The 23072-nt window shown below is 41.5% G+C and overlaps 1 protein-coding gene across 1 annotated transcript in view; it reads left to right on the plus strand.

Annotated features, from left to right (window-relative positions):
• Nucleotides 1-23072, plus strand: part of Npsr1 (neuropeptide S receptor 1) — a 208947-nt gene that overhangs the window by 29141 nt on the left and 156734 nt on the right. Inside the window, exon 2 of the mRNA XM_051156800.1 lies at nt 16059-16191. Coding sequence (XP_051012757.1) covers nt 16059-16191 — 133 coding nt within the window. The remainder of the gene's footprint in view (nt 1-16058; nt 16192-23072) is intronic.

Raw genomic sequence — 23072 nt, forward strand, 5'->3', positions numbered from 1 at the left:
CGAGTGCCCCCACCTATCAAGCATCAATCACAAAACTGTCCCACAGCCCATCTGATGGGGTAATTTTCCCAACCGAGGCTCCCTTTTCCGAAATTACTCCTGCTTGTGCTAAATTGACGCACAATTAGCCAGCAGGGCCACACGGGTGTCAAGCTTATCAAGGAGAGCCAGAGTTGGTGTCGCACTCATGAGCATCCTTTTGAAGCTACTCCCCCGCCGCGCTCCGCCCTACCCCACACCGTGCGTGCATGCATGCGTGTGTCCGTGCGTCCGTGCGTGTGTGTGGTCTCTGGCTGACATGACATCCATCATGGAACCCTGTGATAGATCCATCTCTTCAGAGCTGGCCTGCAGTACTCTGGGGCTCCCACCCCAGCAGCTGACATCGTCACTTCAGCCGGTTCTCTTGAGTTTCAAGACCAATCAGTTGTAAGTCAGAAATCCCAGAACCGAGAGAACTCTGGATTTAGGCACTGAAAACTCTCAATTTAGGCTACAGACAGGCCCTAGTAGGAAACAGCACTTTGTTCCATGCAGGAACTCACATGGTGGAAGAGAACTGACCTCTCCAGCTATCCTCTTATCTCCACAGGCATGCGCAAGTGTGCACATACACTCCCACAAACACATGCAGATGAACAAGTAGATTATATATACATCGATATAAAAATACTTCAAGAAAGAAAAAAATACAAATTCAACTATGGTTTCAACCTATAGTTGGGTTTCAACCCAGTTATAGGCATCTGACTAGAATTTTGCTTCACATGACCACTAGGGGGCATTTAGTCCTCAACTATAGTCTGTAAAGGTCAAGAACAGTGTTGGGCACCATCAGCCTGGCATGGAGTTAAGGTCATAGGCAGAGATCCTGCTAAACTTAGATAACAGGACAATAGACTGGTAGAGATAACAGGGTGAACAGGGATGATTTGAACACCCGTGTGCAAAGATAGTGTGAGCTGTCACCCTTAGAACTATCCAGAAACTGAAGAAAGGATGTAACTCTTCCTACAACGCTGCATCCAGCACTGAGCTGAATCCCCCCATCTTCATCTTTGATACCCTTCAAGTAGGTGGAAGATGGATTTTATTTTTATAATTATTCTGGAAATAAGGAAACCAAAGTCAGAGTGTTTCTCAACTACAATGTATCTTCACCTGTGCAAGGATCAACAAAGCCTTTGAATTCACTCAGGTTCTACCACTCCACTCGGCTCTGGGTGAAGTGCCACTCTTGCAACTCTTTTTCCTCCACTCCTGATGCCATAAGTCCTCAAATCCTCACATTAACTTGGTGTGTGTGTGTGTGTGTGTGTGTGTGTGTGAATGCCATGATGGATTAGCCTTCATCCAAGTGTTTTCATAGTTTTATTTAATAAGGCAGGATTAAACTTAATTGGACACACCTGTCTCATGTTCTTTTATTCCTTTTAGCATTAATACTTTAGGTTATACCTGGTACACAGTGGACAATTAACAGATGTTGTATAAATACATGAATTGTTGAATAAAATAAGCTCCTAGTGTTGGACCCTAGAGTCCACTCGGGTAGTAGGGGGTCGTCGAGAGAGACCACTCAAGGACCACAGTGTTGATGCAAAAGCACAAGGTTTATTGCTGACGCGCATCAGGGGGCCTCAGCACTCACTTGGGAGCAAGGGAAGTGCACCCCGAGTCACTGTTACAGACTTTTTAAAGGCTAAAACCGCAAAGGTTAGGAGGGGCTACGTGCCCTATGTTAGGATTGGCCCTGGTGGTCGCTAGGGGTGCTTGTTTAAATGTTATTGACTATTGCTGGGGTCGTTGGTCTTGGGGGCTATTCTTGGCAGGGAGGGGTGTTGGGGAGTTTCCAGAATTTCCAGATGGTACTTTTCTGAAAATTGTTTATCTTAGTTGAAATTGTTTATCTCGGTTGGCCACTTTGATCTCAGAAACTGAAGCTGAGCTGGCCTTCAATTCTTTTTGGGTCATTTTCCCATGCTTGCCTGGGTCACCTTCCCAGGCTGGCTGAGAGAGAGGGCCTTACAGTAGGAAGAGCTCAAGAAGATTGGATTTCCTCCATCTGGAAGTTTCCTGAAGACAACATATAAAATCTCAGATGTGGAGGACCCATGTGGACTATTTTCACAGTGTCTGCCTACCAAACCCCAAGGAGGAAAATAAAAGCCTGGATTTGCTTGCAGAGCTCCTTGTACCTGAAAGTTCAACCTCAAATTCTAAAGCAAGGAAACCCTAAGTCACACTGGCTATCTAGTACTCCTGAGGGCTGACTTGGATTTTATTGACATGGCAAGCCAGTCATTTGGTTACAGCTTTCGTCACTGGGTGCTCCCAGTGGAGCACATCTGAGTCTCAAGACAATCAGAGCAAGCATGCCTCAGCCTGAAATGTGCTGCTCATACATACAAGCTGGCCTCGCCTATATTCCCAACAGACCTAAAATTAACTTCTGTAAATGTATCTTTTTTTTTTTTCCCCGAGACAGGGTTTCTCTGTGTAGCCTTGGCTGTCCTGGACCCGCTTTGTAGGTCAGGCTGGCCTCGAACTCACAGCGATCCACCTGCCTCTGCCTCCCGAGTGCTGGGATTATAGGTGTGCGCCACCACGCCCGGCTACTGTAAATGTATCCTTTGGTGCCACCACTGTACTTACCCACTCACCCTGTGCACGGTGGGCCATTCGTAGCTGCCACTGTTGACTTTTCCGGAGATGAGGTCTGACTGCACTCACCACAGGCAAGGCTTTGTGCAGAGGAAGGAGAACGTGAGAGAAATGTAAACTGAAAAGACAACATTGCGTTTCAGTGCAGAGAGCTCGAGGACTCTTGCTCAGTTCTCCTCTTTTAACTTGCCTGTGAGAGGCCATCAGAGTGTAAACATGATTGAATAACATTCTGTATAAAAAAGAAAAATAGGAAGTCAGGGTGGAAGGCATGGGCTGCTGATCTCAGCTACCTGAGAAACTAGAAAGAAGGCTAGCAAGTTTAAGGCCCATCTGGGTTACATACCAAGTTAAGTCCAGCCTGTGTAGCTCAGTGGTTCTCTGTCTCAGAATGAAAAGGACAAGTGAGGGCTGTGGGTGACATAGCACTAGGACGCTTACTGGCACCACCAAGGCCCCAAATTCACTGCAAACAAAGAGGCAGAAGAAGAGGAAGAAGAAGAAGAGTTAACACCTTCCCTGATGGACAGCTGGAAGAATATCTGAAGACTATGCAGGTAATTCTGTGTACAAGACTGACTTGAAGTTAGTCTCCCTGAAGAACCCTCAGAGCCCCACCCTGATGTCTGGGCAGGTTCCTGAGTACAGATTTCCATTACCAGCGCTGCAGACCTCACAGTGGGGCACGGTGACTAATGCATTCCTCCAGGTAACAGGACATGGATGTATAGCTAACTAATGCTTCTGCGGGACCACAGATTGTTCTGATGGAAATAGAGTGTGTGGTAAAGACAGCTCTGATGCCTCACCCCACCGTTATCTCCTTCCATGCATTGCTGTCGGCTCACTCACCAGGAACGGGAGGAGACATCACATGAGGTTGAATGAAATCAACAGATATCATAGAACTCCCAGGTAGTGTGGAAATATATCACCTTTCCAGCCCACCGTACAGGCTGTGAAAAAATACTGGGCATGTACAGAATCAAATAATTTTCATGAAAGGAAATTGCTTGAGTTATCAAAAAGCTTCCTTCTACAAAACTTATTTCCTGAAAGAAATAGGACTCTTAGAAGTTCATCTGTATTCTCAGAAAACTTGAGTGGACATGGCATTAAAAAGAGGTCATGGATGAGTTCAGAAAAATATTGTTTTAACATGAAAATACCATTACTTCAAAAATCCAGAGTGAAGAGATAACTTGATAAGTAAGATAGAATACTCAATAATGTCTCATAAAATTCACAGTACAGGATGGAGTGCTAAATATCATGGGCATAGACAGAAGAGAAATGTAGAAAATCTAGGAGGTCCACATGATCACTAGATGTGGCAGGTCAGAGGAGAGATGGGCAGGGATATCATAATACAATACAACTTGCCTGACTCTTAAAGTTGAGCCTTTTAATATTTAAAAAAAAAAAAAAAAAAAAGTCAGAAAGACTCACAGTGAAAGAAGACCTAACCCAAATAACTTTGTGCCTAAATCTCAAAAATATTGAAGAAAGAACAAAGTACCAAATGTCTAACTAGGAAGAAATGAGCTGCTACAAAGGCAAAGAAAACCCCCCAGAAGCAAGGCCGTTCTGTACATCCACATTTCTAATGCAAGTCTGCAAACTATAATCAGAATGCATTGCTATCCCCAGCATCAGCTGCTGTGCAGGTAGAGGGGAATTCCCTCTGCCACACCATGTTCAGATCCTGCCCTAAACTTCCTAAGTGAAGCTGAGAACACAGCAGCCAGAAATTAAGCAAAAAACAGAAATGTGGTCCTGAAAGACATAATTAATAGCTAAATAACTCTCGGTTTATGACACTCTAATGCATGTGCCAAAAATGATTGCTAGGAAGATGTGTTAAAATGGAAGAATCTGAAGTGTAAAACTCACAAAGAATTTCAGAAGAATTCAGGGTCTTTGGTAAGGGGATAAAACATAAATAATTTTCGAGTTGGGTAGCTTCAAGAAATATATAAAGTGGATTGCTGTCATATAAACCACCATTTATCAATTGGGAAAATGTTAAATAAAAGATACCATCCAAAAGAAAGTTTTAAATGTCATGGATTTTAAATGTTTTAAATCCATATCCAGTAAGTATGAAATGTTTCAAAATACTGACGTTGTACTTTGGCATCATTTAGTCCAGGGATGGTGTGCTTCCTCACGCCGCACCATCTTCACACCTAGAATCACCTGCGAGAGGTGAGCAGGACGGCACTATAAGCATGTGCCCATTGAAGTGTGCGGAATGAATGAAACAGAGGACTGGGAAGACAGTTCAGTGGGTAAAGCACTTGCCTGCAATCCTCAGAAACCATGTGAAAACCAGGAGAGCTTTGGTAGCGACTTGCAATCCCAGCAGGTTATAGGTAGAAACAGAGAACAGGCTAAAGAGCTCCAATTAAAAAAATAATAAAAGGGAACTATCAAAAAATGCAATCAATATCAATCTTGGATGTCAACACATACACATGCACACACACACACACACACACCACCACCACCACCACCACCACCTCCCACACCCACAGAGAGAGAGAGAGAGACACAGAGAGAGAGAGAGAGAGAGAGAGAGAGAGAGAGAGAGCATCATATGTGACCATCCATAGACACACAGAATAAGAGAATTATAAATAAATTGAAATATAGCCATAGAGCAATACTATATTACAGTAAAACCCTACAACCATTCAACAACATTGATGACCCTTATTATAAACCAAAAGGGCAAGAGGCTACAATTGACGTACGTCTTGGATGTGTCCCTGCCCCCAAAGGTTAATATACAAACTTGGTCTCCTGCGTGGAGAGGTGGTGGCCGAATCTTAAGGAAGTAGGCCCTTGTGGCAGGCACTTAAGCTAAAATAGCTTAATTCCAGTGGTGACTAGAAGGAATTGCTGAAGAGAAATGGTCTCCACCTCCTGGCTCCTGGCTCGTGAATCTTGCTTCTTGTCTTATTCCCTCTTATCAATAGTCCCATCACGATGGTATCTGCCCATTTGTGACGTAGCCAGGAGCCCTCAGAGTCAAACAGATGCAGATTAATTGTCGTGCTCTTGAACCACCAAGGCTTTGGGTGAGTGAACTATTTCACACATTACTCAGTATCAGGTATTTGCTACAGCAACCAAAAGGAAAAAAACCAAAAACAAATGCAAAACACAAAACCAGACAAAAGCACAAAGCATAATACCTGTGCATGGTGGGGTTGGAGAGACGGCTTAGTTGGTGCAGGGCTTGTGTCACGAATGTGAGGACTTGTATTTGCATCTCCAGCACCCACGGAAAACTCATGTCCCCATGTTTGAGGCCCCAATCCGAGGAGGAAGGAGGAACAAGGAAGGAAGTAGATCGTAAACTGTAAATACTTGTCACTCACAAAACTGGAAAGTATTGGTAAAAAATAGTTTCTGTCTTTGTGAGGACATTGGAAGTGCGCATTTCCACCCCTGCCCCCCCCCCCCCAGCTGATTGGCTTGATCTGGAGCTACTGTGGATTCAAGAGTTAATTGCCTGCCTCCCAAGATTCTTAGTGTCCTACAAGCAAATTCTCACACATCCAAAATGGCATTGTGTGAACCTTGCCTCCCAAATTATCTCTGATTGGCTAATAAAGTTGCCTACATCCTGGGCTGGGCAGAAGGGCTTTAGGCAGAGTGAAGGTTCACTGGCTTGTGGGGTCACAGAAGGACCACGAAGATGAGAGAGGAAGGAAGAAGAAGGAAGCAGTTCGCCTGTGTTAGTGTGACCAGGCGCATGTGGCCGGGAGCAGCTTGCTCTGTGGACTGGCCTGATGGAGCAGAAGCCTCCCAAGTGGGATATGTGCAAGTATTTGCAGAAATTTTGCCTGGGAAGCAGACAAGATGGCCTCAGAGGGTTTGTAGGCTTTGATCTCTTAAAACCTATTTTATTTAGGGTTCTTTACTGCTTCTACCTCTCTTCCAACTCACCCGTCTTAGAGAGGAGAGAAAGGAGGTTAGTAGGGACAGGAAAGGTAGACCTTTTTAGACTCAGTGTCTTGGGATGATCCCATTCTTTGTCATGAGGACTCTAGCAGTCAAGCTAAGCCTCAAACCAGCAATCCAACAAGCGCCACAGCAAACATGCCAGCAACTTGGAAACATTCTCTGTAGCATTTCTCTCTAGGCATGTCTCGAAGCAAAGCAAATAAGCCAAAAGATGTGAAGCGATACAAAGCAATCTTCTGGGGGGCCTATTTTATGCGCACGCTCCCCCAGTCCACTCAGGATGTTCTCCACGCATCCCTTTATGAGTCTGTTTCCAATTGACAAACATCCCATGTCCTCTCATGAGGCAGTTTCACGTCCCACACTTGGGATCAAAACAAAAACATGTTTACATCCACTTCAAGGTGTAATATCTGCCAAGTTCTAGTGATTTAAAGCTTATCATGAATTTATCAGTTTCTGTGTCTTTTATTTGCAAAATAGCTGGTTAGAGAATAACTGCCACCATATTAACAACCAGCATTAATTAATACTAATAGAATAATTAATTCTTTTTACACACAGCAATGTGAAGAAGTAATGCATAGGTTAATTTGTAATCCTGCAATATCATTGAATTCTACTACTTCGATTTCAAATTTTTATACCTGGGGTGCATTTTATTGGAATTAGATGCATGTAATAGATGTTTGTAGAGTTATGATTTTAACAATAGCTGAAATTCAATGAACCCTCAATAGAGGCAGTTTAATAGTTTCCGATGTATCTTAATATTAGAAGGCAAGGACCTACTAAATAGGTTGGATAAAGTGATTGTCTACTATTGCAGTCCAAATGGCAGAGCAAGCAAGCGAACTTAGATTTCATTTGCCCAGTAGGTTTTTTTCTTTCAATGGTCTCACCTATAAACCTAAGAACAACACTCCCTTCTTTGGCAGCTAGAAAGATTAAATAAGGTGATCTATATCAAATACCAGGAAGTTCTTTGTTCAGTACACTGTGATGTAAGAAAAAAGCAAGTTCCCAAGCAAAACCTCGGGAATAGCAAGGTTGTATGCAGTTAAGAGGCTGTTCTGATATCTCATTAGGCACAGGTGATTTTTAGTGTCTTCCTTTTGTTTGCATATCATGTCTTTTTTTTATTACATGTATTGATGCAATTTTTACTATTATGAGAGATCCCTCAAGGTGCTCTCATCAGCTTCTTCAAATCCAATTGCCACAGCAAGCACAACATCCTTACATTGGAGTGCTTAGCAAAGCCTCACTGCTGCTGCTACAACTTGGGCCCTTGGATTATTGGCTCAAGCAGGCCATCTGCACAGCCCTGAACTCCTGATCTCCTATTTCATTTCTTGACAACATATCTTGAAAGCATTGCCACCTTGTGTTCAGTGCTGCTCCTCTCTTTCCAGGGCCTGAGGAAGAGGTGGGTCTATTTCTATTTTGTCAGAGCAGAAGTTCAGCCTTCTCTCACTTCATCTTTCACAGACGACAAGACTGCCTATCAGGGCCGTACCAGATTGATGCAAAGTTGTACTCTTCCTTCTACAGTGAAGCACAGAGATAAACAGGCAGCCTTATAGTCTACACAGTTTTATACATGGTCAACTGCACTTCACCTTGACCTCAGGTAACATTTTATGGTATGTTAACAAAGGTGGGGGAGCAAGTTCCTCTAACCTGCAAGGAAGGCAGAAATGTGCAAGATCTTATGGGTGTATTCTTTCTCATGTCGGTGAAGAGCAGCCACACAGGCAGCAGAGAGTGTCACTTCCTTTGTTCTCAACACTGTCCAAGACATGTACAGTGACCATTCTAAAGAAATGGAACATCTAGGGTCTCTGATGGGGATAACGAAGGTGGCTATTGGTGACCCACCTTCTCCTTAAACTAGAGTTGAAATTACTGTGTTCAAATGTTCAGTGACTACAGGTCCTGAAGATCTCCAGGGGGCTTCACAGTATCAGATAATAAATGACCTAACTCTAGACTCTAGAAACAGAGTTATTGTTAAGTGATGATGCATACTGGGGTATACCATTTGAAGCCCACACAATGTCCCACTCAGAACAAGGTTAGTTTATAATTTACTATTCAAACCATGGCACTCGGGGACAAATGTCAGTTTACATAACTGCTTAGTAAATGTCTATCATAGGATCATCCTAAGCAAACTATATTATGAAGTTACCGAAGTCATAACCCAAACTTTGAGAAATACTTTCAAAGGCCTCCAGCACACACAACTCCCTACAGCTATGATCATGGTTCACACACAAGAATTGTTTCTGAGAGATTTTGGGCTTCCCTGACAGCCTGACATGTTTGAGACACATAGGGCATGGAGGTAACTACAAGAAAAAAATGGCAGAAAGACAGCCCACACTGGTGTCCCAGCACTGTATGGACCCATAAATCCATATAGCTGCTTCTGCAGACTGAGTAAGAGTGTCCTGTGGCCCCATCTGACTTCACACACCAGACACACCTTCCCAAGAACTCCTTCAGCCTTTCCTGAACCAGGGGTACCTCTCAGGTGTCACCATCCTTTCTTACAGTACAGTATGCAAAGATTATATTCATGGCATAAACACTTTGTCCCCTCCCTGGCCCTTTACTGTGTCAGTGTCAATCAGCTCTACAAGTGCACCTTCTAGGCCAAATCAGCAGATCTTACATCATTCTCCAAGTTGAAAAGATAGGTTGTCTATGACCTAATCCATTGTTCATGCCCCACTACCAGAATACCACCTGCTGAGTGTGAAACGTCAGTATGATGCATGAAAGGACCCTTTGCTGTATTAGCTTCTGGCGAGAAGTCGTTTATCTAGATCGAAGGAACAATTCTCTACAAAACTAAATTTCCCCATTAGAGCTGAAACAGTCCTTTCCAGGATAATAACATGACCTCCCTGGGCTTTCTTGAAGTTGCTCATATGAAGATTACTTTTAAAGTAACAAGTCACGCCAACATATAACCTCTTTGGTGAGAAGAGGACAAGAGACAAGGTTGACAGTTAGCAAGGAAGTGGTCCTCTATGTGAGAAATGACAAGCACATTGGAGGTAAGTCACGGGTTACCTGTACCCTAAAAAATAGCAAAGATCAGCCCTCTGTTTCTCCCACTCAGTTCTACTCCCTTTCCCCATCCACTCCCAGAGTGCCCGCCCTCCTTTACTTTCACAGTGCTATGGTACCAAGGCCTTGACCTATGCAGGAGCTCAGGGCTCTAGGTGTAAATCCAGGAGGGAGAACTGAAATACAGCCTGATGCATTCTAGGGTCCGCAGATGTGCTGGACCTCGGGCAGGGATAGAGAGGCTTATGGGCTATGCTAAGAACTTTCTTCCATCCCTGTAAACTGGACTGGAGGCTTGGGTTTTAGTATGGCAACCAAAGGCACCCCCACTTCTGTTATGCTCAGAAGAAACTAGTGAGCAAGACAATCTGACTTCACTCAACTCATTTCCCCTGTGTGCTCCCTTCCCACAACCCTATACGCTTCTCAGCATTTTATGTTTACTAGGGTGTGTGTGTGTGTGTGTGTGTGTGTGTGTGTGTGTTCATTATCCTTATCATTCTCACCTTACTTTTTGAAATATTTAATTAATTCCTTGAGAATTTTATACACTCTACTTTGAACATATTCACTCCCCTCCCTCAGCTCCACCTATGACAGTCCTCTCTACCCTCCGCTTTCTTCCAACCCTGCTTTAACTTTTCTTCCCAGCCTCATTGAGTCTGGTGTGTGCTGTCTGCTTAGTCTTAGGAACTGATCCCACCCTTCCCCCTCCTCCCCCCCACACACACCCAGCCCTGCGCCGTTCCTGCCAGCTATCAAATGACAGTAGCTCCTCAAATAGTGGTGGGACTTCATGCCCACATCCATTGTGCATGCTGGAATTACTCTAGCTTGAATCTGCACAGGCTTTGTGTATACTGTCACAACTGCTTTATGTACACATGTGCAATTGCCCTGCTATGTCTAGAAAAACACTGTCCCCTTGATGTTGCCCAACATCTCTGTGGCTCCCACAGTCTTTCTGTCCCATCTTCTGAGAAGCTTCCTGAGCTTTGGGAGGATAGGGTTTATTGTATATGTCTCATTTAGGACTAAAAACGCCATGTTCTTTTAAAGGTCTGGGAGATGTCTACTGTATGAGTGCAACAAGCCATTATCAGTCAGGCTAATATTGGGTCCATTTAGCAGAATGATCATATCGGGTTCTCCTTTAGGTTTTATGATTTATTTTGCCACAGGCTCTTGACATTGTTGACAGTGACAGTTATGGGTTCCATCTCATGGAACAGGCCTTAGATTTAATAAAAATGTGATTTATCCCTCCCATAACATTCATATTGCTATGCACCAGTGGGCATATCTTGTCAGGTCAGTGGTTGTTAGAGGTTACAGTGTTCACAGCTATTTGAAATTGATGATCACTTCTCTTCTCCTGTAAGTGGGCCCAGCACCTTCCAGCACCATGAAATCTAGTCAGTATGGGTGATGCATCCAAATAAGTGCCAACATGGCTTCCCCATGTGCTGTGACTCAAGTGTGTGACATCTTTAGCCACAGGGTAAGCCTATTCCGAATGATCACCTCCGGGTTGAACAAGTGTGGAACTCTGCTGAATAAGGTTGAAGTCTGACGTCTCCAGATAGCCATTTGCGCTAGGTCTGTGATGGTGGACTCTCTTTTCTCAGCAGGGTTACCACTCCATATCTGATCTGGTAACCCTAGATCTTGTCAGGGACATCACATAGCCCTCAGAGAACATCACAGGCCCAACCATTTCCTGATAAGAAACCCAGTTTAGCAAACCCCACCCTATGCTAAGGAGATCCTAGCCTTTAGCAAATGACCTTTAATGGTACCTCGAAGATATTCCCTCACCCATAGGCTAATTAAGTACTCTGTTTTCCTTACTGTGATAGGGCCTGTACATAAATGAGGTGCTGTACCATGCATGTAGATTAAGTATCCTGGCACTCATATTCCCAGAGAATCAGACACAATACATTCATCCTCAAGGTCTGCCCAAGGTTTATAAATAAAGACTGGCTGGTTCTCTCTCTCTCTCTCTCTCTCTCTCTCTCTCTCTCTCTCTCTCTCTCTCTCTCTCTCTCTCTCTCTCTCATGTGCTCTCATCATCCCTCCATCATGACTGTCTGAGACTCCATTTATTCTGGGGAAGAATCCCTGCTGAATGGTGGGGGCTTGACTGCCAGTCAAGTCAGTGATGGCAGAGCTGCTTGCCAGCCACTCCACCACCACTAGCTAGGTGCTGGCCTCCGGTGAAGCCCCACCAGGCCTGTGTCTTGCTGGACCTGCCTGCCGGGGTTTTCAGACACCCACCTGCTTCCTCTGTTGTGCTTAGCACAGCAGCTTAAGAAAGGGCTGCAACACTTTGGCTGTTAGCATGGACTTGTGGAGCTCCCAAGACTTCATTGCCTTCTGATACTAGTGTTCTCAATGGGAAAGAGTTAATGCAACAGTCCATGGAAAATTTATTTTCCACCTCCCCTGGTTAGACCAGGAACCTGGCCTAGCACCCAGGCCACAGACCTCATCCTGAGTGCTCTAAGCTGCTCCTGAGCAAGAAATGGGACTTTGGGACCTTTGATCTCAATGTCCACCCATTCTCATCCTGAACCAAGCAGTGCCCAAACTGACCCATTGGATGTGGAATCCAGGCCAGGCCAGCCCGCTGGATGATGAACAACAAACAAAGAAGTTTGTCTTTAAAGAATGTGTTATTGTCATTAGATTATTAGATGACCAGTAAACCCCAGGGATCTCTCTACCTCTCTAAAGCTAAGATTATAGACATGTACCATGGTGTCTAGATTTTACCTGTCTGCTGTAAGTCAGAGCACAGGTCTTTAATTTTCACAAATTCACAAAAAGCACTCAATCCAATGAACCATCTCCCCATCTCCTATTAATTTATTTTGTTAGATAAATGTATGTATTCATATGCAATGTATGTATTATTTGCATGTGTATGTTTTATACAAAATGTCAAAGACTTTGTGGAAATTATAAATGATTTTTTGAAGTCAGTTCTTTTCCTTCACCATGTATGTCACAGAAATCAAAGTCAGCTTTACAGATAACTGAACTATGTTTTTTGTCCCATCAATCTATTTCTAAGTGAAATAAGTTTATTCTATTGTGTGAAAGTATCACTTTTATTTAGACGTTTCTCCTGCTTATTACAACAAGCAAGTTGTACAATATGTTGACTGTACTAAATAACAAACTAACACACACACAAATAACAGTATGTATTTGTTCTTTCCATGTATGTTTATAAAGTATTTCAAAAGCATTGGCAGGATATAAACTATAATATTTGCCTAGAGCCATATCTGATGATAAAGAAAAATATATGAGTAAAGTCTAAAAATTTAGAAAAGATATAAGAAAAGGGGCACATGGGTTGTGAAAGAAAATAGAAAGTTTTTTTGTTTTTGATTTTGTTTTTGTGTTTTGTCCTAGTAAATATATGAATTCAATTATCTGTTTATTGAAGTAACAAGAACCTCTTTTGCACTTCTAAAGAATGCAGCAAGTGTTATCCCTTTGATGGAGTGGCTGTAAAGCTGGCCTTTATAGTGGACAGTGTCTGCAATCGAACTAGACATTACTTGCACTGGCCCATGTAAGAGAATTGTTTTTTTTTAATTTTTTTTTTTTCTGGGAAGAGGATGTTTTGTAACCTGAAATAGTTTCCTGTTTTCTCTTGTTTAAAATTGTATTATCATAAATCTGAGAGTGGTAGAGGGCAGGCCTTTAGCCCCAGCACGTGAGTGATGGGGGCAGGAAGATCTGTAAGAGTTAAGACCAGCATGATCTACCATATTGAATTCAGGGCGCCAGCCAGAGATACACAATGAGAGCATTTCTCAAAACAAAACAAAACCAAAACCAAAATAAGCAAGCAAAGCAGCAGCAACAACAACAACAACAAAAAGACCATGAAACAATGGTATCATGATAAGAATATAAAACCCAACTGAAGCCTCATTGCTGCAGAGTAGCTGCTCTAACGGTACAGAAGTTGAGAGAGACGTATGGATGTTGGAGCTGCGCAACCTCAATGCATAATTGTTCTTGCAAATTCTCTACAATAAAGATTTTAATTGTTAGATGAGTAAATAAATTAAATGAAAGACATAAAAACATTCTAGTATAGTTTGACATGATATATATAAATTGCCTTTTCATACATAAAGTATGGTTTTTAAACCTAAAATGAAATTGTGAACATTTTAGGATAACCGATGAATCTGGAAAGAATTGCGTAAAGTGAGGTGACCCAGATGCAAAGACGCATCACAGATTCCTCTCCCTGTTGTGAACCACGGGTTTGAATAATATGTGAGCACTGGACATAAATCCTTAAAGGTGTCTTCATGAAGGGAATATGAACGCTTTAGGGAGCAGGTTGATGGGAGAGCGCTGGGACACATGGGCATGACAGTGGGTACCAGGTGCCTGGGGGCAGAAAGATAAAAGTGGGGGTCAAGGAAATGAAGGTGAAGGGAGGAGTGGACTCAAAAATCCCCCATTTTGTCTGAAAATATATTAGTGAACCCAGTCCTTTTTGGGCTAATTAACAGTAGGTTACGTTTCAATGATGTTTACCTTGGAAAGGAGAGTTGATTAAAATGGAAAGGCATCTGCATTGTTCTGCTTTCTTAAAAAATAATTTATTCTTCTATTAACACATGCATTCAAATGAATTCAGAATAACAGTGTGGTTCTTCAATGAAAGGATTACGAATGAGAACCTATGTAATTATGGTCCTTGGCTTAATGATGCTTCAGCTCATGAGGTGTTTTTAACTTCACAATCATGTGAAAGAACATGCACTCAGTATAAATACTGCTTTTTTTTTATGGTGGTGAGGCTACAATCCATGGTTCTGTCAAGGCTAAGTAAGCACTTGACCACTGAGCTAAATCTTGAGCTCCATAAACGGTGCTTTGAATATTGCATTAGAATTTTTTTCCCTGGGTTAGAAGCATGCAGTTTGATTTTCTTTTGTGATACTGGCTGGGCACAGGGACCATTGTACCCACTGAGCCACACCATGATAAGCAGAAACAGTTGTCTGCAACAATTTTCAACACAGCCCACATGATTTTAACATTTTCTTCTAAAATAGATTTTATATTAGATAATTGTGTCAAACAGTGACTCAACTGAATTGTGCAGAACACAGTTATGGTTGGCTAGGCTAAGCTATGATGTTTGATATGTTAGGCAAATTACATTCACTTGTGAAGTGATATTTTCATCTTTAAAGGGGTTTGTTAGTACTTAATGCCATTGGAAGTCCACTCAATGCATGAGGGCTGCCCACATTATGACAGAGAATCCCCTCACTTAAAATTAGCTGACAGTGGATGCTAGTCCCATCTATGAAATCACCTGCCTTCAACATCCTAGACTAGTGTTTGACCACACCTAACCAGCACCTAGCGTAACAACACAGAACCTAACCAGCACTTAGCATTCTTCTGTTCTTGGCTGAAGTCCTGGTCTGGCCCACTGTTAAGATGATCTTTCCCAGCCCTCTTGGGCTGACTTGGTTTTGATTTCAGGCCTCCACTGGATTCCTTTGGGCCCATGCTCTTTCCCTCACGAGCCTCACACTACAGCTCACCTTGAGCCAGTACCTCTGTTTAGTCTGTGCTGTGGATGTCAAGCAGATAAAACGCTCCATTTGAAGTGATCATGAAAAACTTCTTATGAGGGACTTGGCATTTTAAGTGAGTGGTATCCCTGTTCTTCTTTTATTAGTTATGCATTATTCAGCAGAACTTTAATATCATTTTATGAAATTTGTCAAAGGGAAAAGAGAGAGATAACCCATAATCACACTACCTAAAATAACCACTGCTAACATTTTAATGCACATTATTTCTTAATCTATGTGTGTAATTTTGCTAAGTTGTAATCATGCCCAATATACAATTTTTATCTTATTTTCCCACGTAAAGATTATACTACAAGGACTTTTAAATGTCTCTATCAAGTCTTCATCATTTCACCTTTAATAGCTACACAATAGTTCACCAAATTGAAGAGTTTGGTTTACTTATCAATCTCACTATCTTTAAACACTTTCTTTTCATGCCTTTGTGACCGTAGTGTTCTTTTATGCACCCTGACCTCTCATAGGGAGATAAAATTACTTTTCTAAAAAAGATCTGCTTGCCTAAATTTACTCCACTGCTTATGTAAAGGAGTCAAGTTTCCCCACCCTCACGCTGGGGGCTGGGCAGGGAGTAAGGATGCCTGAAAATACATTCCAGTGCCAAGCGCAGGTGCCTGCCCCATTCATCCTGGGAAGGGCCTGGCCCTTTATCGGCTCTGTTTCAAGCTACCCTGTGTCTTGCAGACGGAGCAACTGATAACCCTGTGGGTCCTGTTTGTCTTCACCATCGTGGGAAACTCTGTTGTGCTGTTCTCCACGTGGAGAAGGAAAAGAAAGTCCAGAATGACCTTCTTTGTGACTCAACTGGCCATCACTGGTAAGTAACTGTACATTACCAGCAGGACAGAAGAAAGCTGGATGCAAATATTCCTATAGCCTTAGCAAGTCTGGTCATAATTTCTATAGGGATATAAAAGCCATGTTTGAATATTTCCTCTAACAAGGTTAGTGCATTTACACATCCAGAAGATTCCATTATGAAAACAACTTCTTACGTTACCAAGATGAAAGTGCCACTTTCAGTATCCCCACAGAAGATCTGCCAAGCCCCATTTTTCCTATACACAGTAGCCTCCCTAGTGTGCTAAGGTCATTTTATCTTACCATCCCATCTTAAAGGCATGAGCCTTTAAAAATCAACCACAATGGTCAATACTGAATGATAAAAAGGGATAAGGCCAGTCCTTTGCAGATTAAGGCTATGGACATTTCTTTCAGAATACAGGTAATGTGGGCCAGCTCTGCTGAGGGAAGTATGAACACAAGCTGGTATCCGGAAGCTCTGATATGGGTGCTGGGCATGTCCCGTTCAGAAGTGTGAACGCCGCACATCTGGAAAGGAAAGGGATACATACTCTGAGGAAGAAACTGCACTTTGAAGGAAGGGTCCCTCAGGTGGAGGCCGCAGTGGTAGGGTGTCTGTTCTGAAGGGAGAGGAAAGAGCAATGTCCAATGTCGAAGGGAGGCTCCATGGGACAGACAGAGAGAGAGAGAGAGAGAGAGAGAGAGAGAGAGAGAGAGAGAGAGAGAGAGAGAGAGAGAGAGAGAGAGCCAAATGAGGCTCAGAAGCAGTCCATGCAAAACAAGACATGGAGCCCAGGGATATGCTAGAAAGATGGATTTCACAGTAGTTTAGTTTGGATCAAATTACAGAAAAGAATGCACACACAAAAAATATGTGTTAACAGGAAAGATGGTAAATCTCCACAGGGTCTGCTGGGAACATCTGGACATGCTTACATGCACTACAACAATGGCAGTGGACTTCTTTGGAATTTAGCTTTGAGCCACTATATGAGAAATAAAATACTGTCTTCTTTTTCTTAAAGAAAACTGGTATATGTGCATTTCCTTAATTTTTGAAAAATTCATACAATGCATTTAACCATATTCATTCTCTTCTCCACCTATTCCAATACCTACCCACCAACCATATATATATATATATATATATATATATATATATATATATATATATATATAAAATATATATAATATGTATAATTTCTATATTATCTGGATAATCTGTATCTCTCCATTTCTCTTTCTTCTCTTCTCTTTCCTTTTTCTGCTTCTCACCCTTTCTCTTTTTCTATCTCTCTGTAAATGCATCGATTCCAGTTTGTGTTAGTCAGCTACTCTTGTGTGTGGCCATGCCCTGGAGTGTGGCCATGCCCTTGAGTGTGGCCATGCCCTGGAGTGTGGCCATGCCCTGGAGTGTGGTCACCTATTAAGGAGTCACATCATTGAAGAAATCCAAGACCGTTGGTCCCAGAAGCTACCAAAAACTTCACAGCCAGAGATGGGACTTTGCAGTCACCTCCCTCTCCATGCTGGGATTATTTTTCTGACCCGCATGTGTGCAGGCCTGATGCATGCTTTTACAGTCTCTGCTCGTTCATATGTGCAGCTGCCTTTCCTAAAGTCATCTGCTACCTGTGACTCTTAACGTTTCCTACTCCCTCTCCTGAGAAGTTCCCCGAGCCTTGACGTGGGGTGAGATACGGACAGTCCATGAATGGATGAGCACTCTGACATTTCTCCTTCTTTTTATGTTGACCATTTGGGAGGGTCTCTGTGCAAACTGTAGTAGATAAGTAATTCCATTTAAACTCTTTTTTTTTTTATATGTATAATGTATATATTTTAGAAGCTTCTCTAGTGGTAGCTGTCTATATGGCTTTTTCAAAAGACCTTTAGTGTTAGTGTTGCTCCTCATATTTATTCCTCTGTTCTGCTCTCCCATCTCTCACACCCATTTAATCCTTTCAGTTCCATCTCCTCCTCTCCTCTTTCCTAACATTATACTCTATCTCCCCTTCCTTGAAAGATCCTCTCTTCCCTTACTAATTTCCTAGCCCCTATGGCTATTCCAGATAACTTCCGTATCTAAAGCTTAAGAGTTAACCTCCCCCCTCAAAAAAGAGCTAACCCCCAAGTGTGATATCACAGAGGAATGACTGTCTTCCTGGATGTGGGCTGTCTCATTCTGGGTGATTGTTTCCAGTTCTACCCATCAACCTGAAGCTTTCATAACTTCAATTTTGTTAACACCTAAATGTATGTATAACCACGCATCTTTATTTATTCACCAGTTGATGTGTCCATTTCCTGGCTATTGTGAGCAGCAATGAACATAAAGAAGCAAGTATCTCAGTGGTAATAGTCCTTTTGGTGGAAGACTAAGAGGGGTCGACAGATCTAGTTCTAGCTTTCTGAGGAAACTCCAACCTACATAGCAGTTTCAATAGTTTTCACACCCACCAGAAGTGAAGAAGTACTCTCCCCTTTTCTGCTCTCACTTGTTTGTTTGTTTGTTTGATTGGTTGGTTTGGTTTGGTTTTGGTTTTTATCTTGGTCATTCTGGCTAGGGTAGGATGAGACCTCAAAGTATTTTTTATTTGTATTTCTATAATGAGTATGTATTTTAAAGTAAAAAAAAAAAAAAAAAAAGCATTGGTTACTTTTCTTTTACTGTGGTAAAACGCCATGACCAAGGCGACTTATATAAGGAAAGACTGCCTCTGGCCGATGGTTCCAGAGGGTTAGGGTCATGCTGGTTGCATGGAGGCATGGAAGCAGAAACAGCGACTAGCTCCCATCTCCCAAACAGGCAGTGAAAAGAGCACACTTTAACTGGCATGAGTCCTTTAAAACCTCCACAACTGCTCTACCCCTCATAAGTGACATAATTTCCCCAGGAAAGCCACACCTCCCAGTCCTTCCCAAACAACCACCAACTGGGGACCAAGTACTCAAATGCCCGCAACATCTCATTCAAACTGCCACACTTCCTCTCTCTTGAGAATTCTGTTTACTTCCATACCCCACATTTTAGTTTGACTGTTTATTTCCTAGAAGTTTAAATTTTTTGAATTCTTTGTATACTCTAGATACTAACCCTTGGTCACATGTATAGCTAGTGAAGTTTTTTTTTTTTTTCCAATTCAGTAGACAATTTCTTCACTCAAATAATGATGTCTTCTGCTATACAGATACTATTTTCTTCCATGTGGTCCTATTTGTCAACTGTTAGTATTAATGCCTAGAATTACCTTATCATGCTGTCTTAAATAATATTTTTATGTTTTGATACTTTCAAATAGTCATGTCAGAAGTATTTTAAGTGAAGAATAATTTTGAGCAAATGAACTATTATCAGAAGTTTAAGATTGAGTGTCAGGGTTCTAAGATCTGATCACTAGAAGCTATTGAAAGGACCCAGGAAATGGGGAGCCATGACCCTGGAGCCTTTGGTAGCAATGTTGAGAGGACATGAGTGAGGATGGAGGGCATGAATGAGGAACCAGGCACCATTGAGGAGCCCCATTCTCCGAAACTTATATAAATGTCATTAGAAGCCCCTAATGTGGCTTTCTGTGGCTCCTACGAGTTTCTGTAGCTCTAACTCCCTTTTCCTTTTTTTTTTCCCCTCTGGCCACCTATCCCTTCTGATACCTCCTACCTCCTCTGAATCCTGACCTTCATTCTCACAGCCATCTCATTTTCATCAGCTCACGTGACTTTATTGCATGCAGGCCCCTAACCGTACACCCCTCTCTTCCTTTGTTTTCTTTAAGATTACCTGTGGAAACATGATTTCTTTTTGTGCTGAAAAGACTTTAGTGAACATTTTAAGAAACACAATGATATCATTGAGAAGCAAATATCTTAAAATTGTATATGCCATGTTCTCACAACTGTCAGCTGCCACCACAATTTCTCAGTTCTATGCTGTTTCTCCCTTGTGTCTCATCTTAACATTTAAAAACTTTCTTTTATTTATAAATGTCTATTGTCTATGTCAATAAATTCTAGCTTCTTCCTTGTTTTTTTTTTAAACTTATTTCTTACTCCTACCAAAGAATACCATTTAGATCCTCTATTTTCAAAAACAACAGATATCAGGCTTCTTTATAGAAAGAAAATAAGTTTCTGTCTAAAGAAATAACACCAGAGCCAGTTATAATGAGAAACATACTGGCAAACATGTGAATTCACATTTATGCTTTAAAATTCTTCTGGCCAAAAAATAAGCCCTTTGGAATTATTTTAAATTGTGAGCTTCATGGTTCCAGCTATGGCAATTTTAACTTGTCAGATCATAACCAATACTATAACTTATATTAATTAGAACAACATTTACACTTTACGCTTTATTATTAGGTATCCATGAATACTGAAGACAGATCAGACTTGAGTGTAAACAATCCATACTATAAAAGTAATGTTAACCCAAAAGAATTGTAAATGTATATATGAAAACATATATAAATTGTTCCATAGCACATGTGTATTATATACACTCATTCTCAAGGAAGTCAGTTAGGAAAGGGGATAAAAATATTAGAATTATTAGCCCATGTAAGATTGACTAGATCAACAGTTACTCTGTATACAGACTAAGTAGTCAAGGCAAAATAACAAGATTATCTAAGTGTATTTTAAAAATCATCAGTTACAATTTGTTCATAAAAATATACATGTCTTAAGTGTAGAATACAAAAAGAGAAAAGCAAAGGACAGAGAATCAGTATTGGTTAGCTCCCCATTGTGGTGACAAAATAAACTAACTTAGAAGAAGAAAATGTTTACTTTGGCTTATGATTTCATAGGCTTTGATCTGTTGTGACAGAGCTGTGTTTCCTTTGGGATATATTTGATGAGACAAAAAATTATGGTGGGAACATTAGACAGAAAATCCAATACCTCCTGAGGGCCAGAACAAAGAGAGATAGACAAGGAAATAGAGTACCAATGTCCCCTTCAAAGGCACACACCCTGTGCTCCAACTTCCTTCTACTAGACTTTAATTCCTAAACATCCTGCTACCTACAAAAGAGGACCACATGTGAGAGAGTAACTCTTTAGCAGCACATAGGCTTTGTGGGAACACTCAAGGTTCAAGCTACAGAGAATAAATAAAATAATTAAAAATAGTAAATATCCTGGAGTTAGAGTACCCACTAGGCTAATTCCCAGTGAAGCCATATATCAGTGGGGCCTCACAGAAGACCCCAGAACTGTAGGTCTGCTAATATACAACCTGGCTGCCTGCCAGTAAGATTCCAAGCATGACATCAGTGGTACTACTCTCCAGCCAAGGAGGCAGGGCTGCCTGAGCCTGGGAAGCCATGCCCTACATTATGCTAGTTGTGATGTGATTTGCCCTGCTGGATGTTGGACTTAGTTGGATTTCTATTCATTTCTCTTTCCCTATTTCTTAATTTTGGAATCAGAATATCTATTGATGACCTCCTCACCACTGTGTTTTGGAAACACCTTGCCTCTGTTGACTGCTGCAGGAGGACACATGCCACACTCTAGCCATTTAGATTAAACTCAGGGCTCTAGGAATGAAGTGAAGTATGTCCCATGGGATAAGAACAATTAGTTTGAGAGATGAGAGGAATGCTGTGGTTTTTGTTTGTCCATGGTGGTGTTAATTAAGGGCCAGTACTGTCAATGTGGACCCTTCCGGTGGTGATTGGCTCACATTGGTTCTGCTTTCACAAATGAATTAATGATGCTATCATGGAAGTAGATTTTCTATCAAAAAGTAAAGTAGTTATTGTTCTCTCTCTCTCTCTCTCTCTCTCTCTCTCTCTCTCTCTCTCTCTCTCTCTCTCTCTCTCTCTCTCTCTCTCTCCCTCTTTTATTCTCTGTCACTATCATACAGCAAGAAAGCTGTGACCAGATGTTATCACCTGGCCTTAGACTTCTCAGCTTCTAGACTGTGACGAACTGTCTCTTTCCTTTTAAATTATCCAGTCTCAGGTATTTTGTAACAGTGGAACCCACAGACCAAGATAATAAACACAGAAAACAAATTAGAAGAAAGCTATATAGTTACATTAAATGTTTATATATTCACAGTTCTTGCATTCTTAAGAGTCTTATATGCTTATCTTTGTCTTGACATTTGCTTTAGAAGAACACAAAGGAAGATAAGAGGGTCTTAATGCCAAGCCTAATTCTTTTATCAACAACTTTACTCATAAGCTCACAATTGTATCCCTCTTGAAACAATTTATCACATACATACTCAGAATTATTTTCTACTCGTTTATTTGCAAAACGTTTTACACCATGCGAAGCAAAAGTTTCTTTCTCAGATGCCTTCAGAGGTCAAGCAGGTGGTGTTAATGTGTGAGACAGACACAGTGGTGGCCCAGATGACTGTGGTGAGTGCACTGCCTAAGGCATTCAGACCCAATTTTTCTCAAAGGCTACCCTGGCCAAACAAAATGCATACTTCATATGATGATCATATTTGGCCTGAGGGTAATTTGTTAATAATCACATGTATATAATATTAAAATTAAGAATTTGAAAGTTTGTGTCATTATAAAAGCCTGGCTCACAAAGTATGAATCCCGTCTGCAGTTCACAGAGGCCAATATTAAGTTGTTTGGTTGAGCTTGAGAGGGATGGAAGAGTTTAACCTTTTCAGTGGTTTGCACAGACTTTATCTGAAGATTTTTTTTAAATCTTTCATCTAAATTGACAGCACCATGGTAAGACTTCTCCAGAGTTTTTAATTGTAATTTTAAATAACAAACCTGAAACGTTTTGTGCCTCAGTCACCCTAGCAGTAGAAATAAAATATAGATGGAATATTCCAACTGACATGCATGGAAGCCTTCATGCTGGGCATGTTGGCATCTATGCTAAAGAGAAAAACTCAAATTGATTCAT

The sequence above is a fragment of the Acomys russatus genome, chromosome 14 (assembly GCF_903995435.1).
Source record: "Acomys russatus chromosome 14, mAcoRus1.1, whole genome shotgun sequence".
Classification (NCBI taxonomy): domain Eukaryota; kingdom Metazoa; phylum Chordata; class Mammalia; order Rodentia; family Muridae; genus Acomys; species Acomys russatus.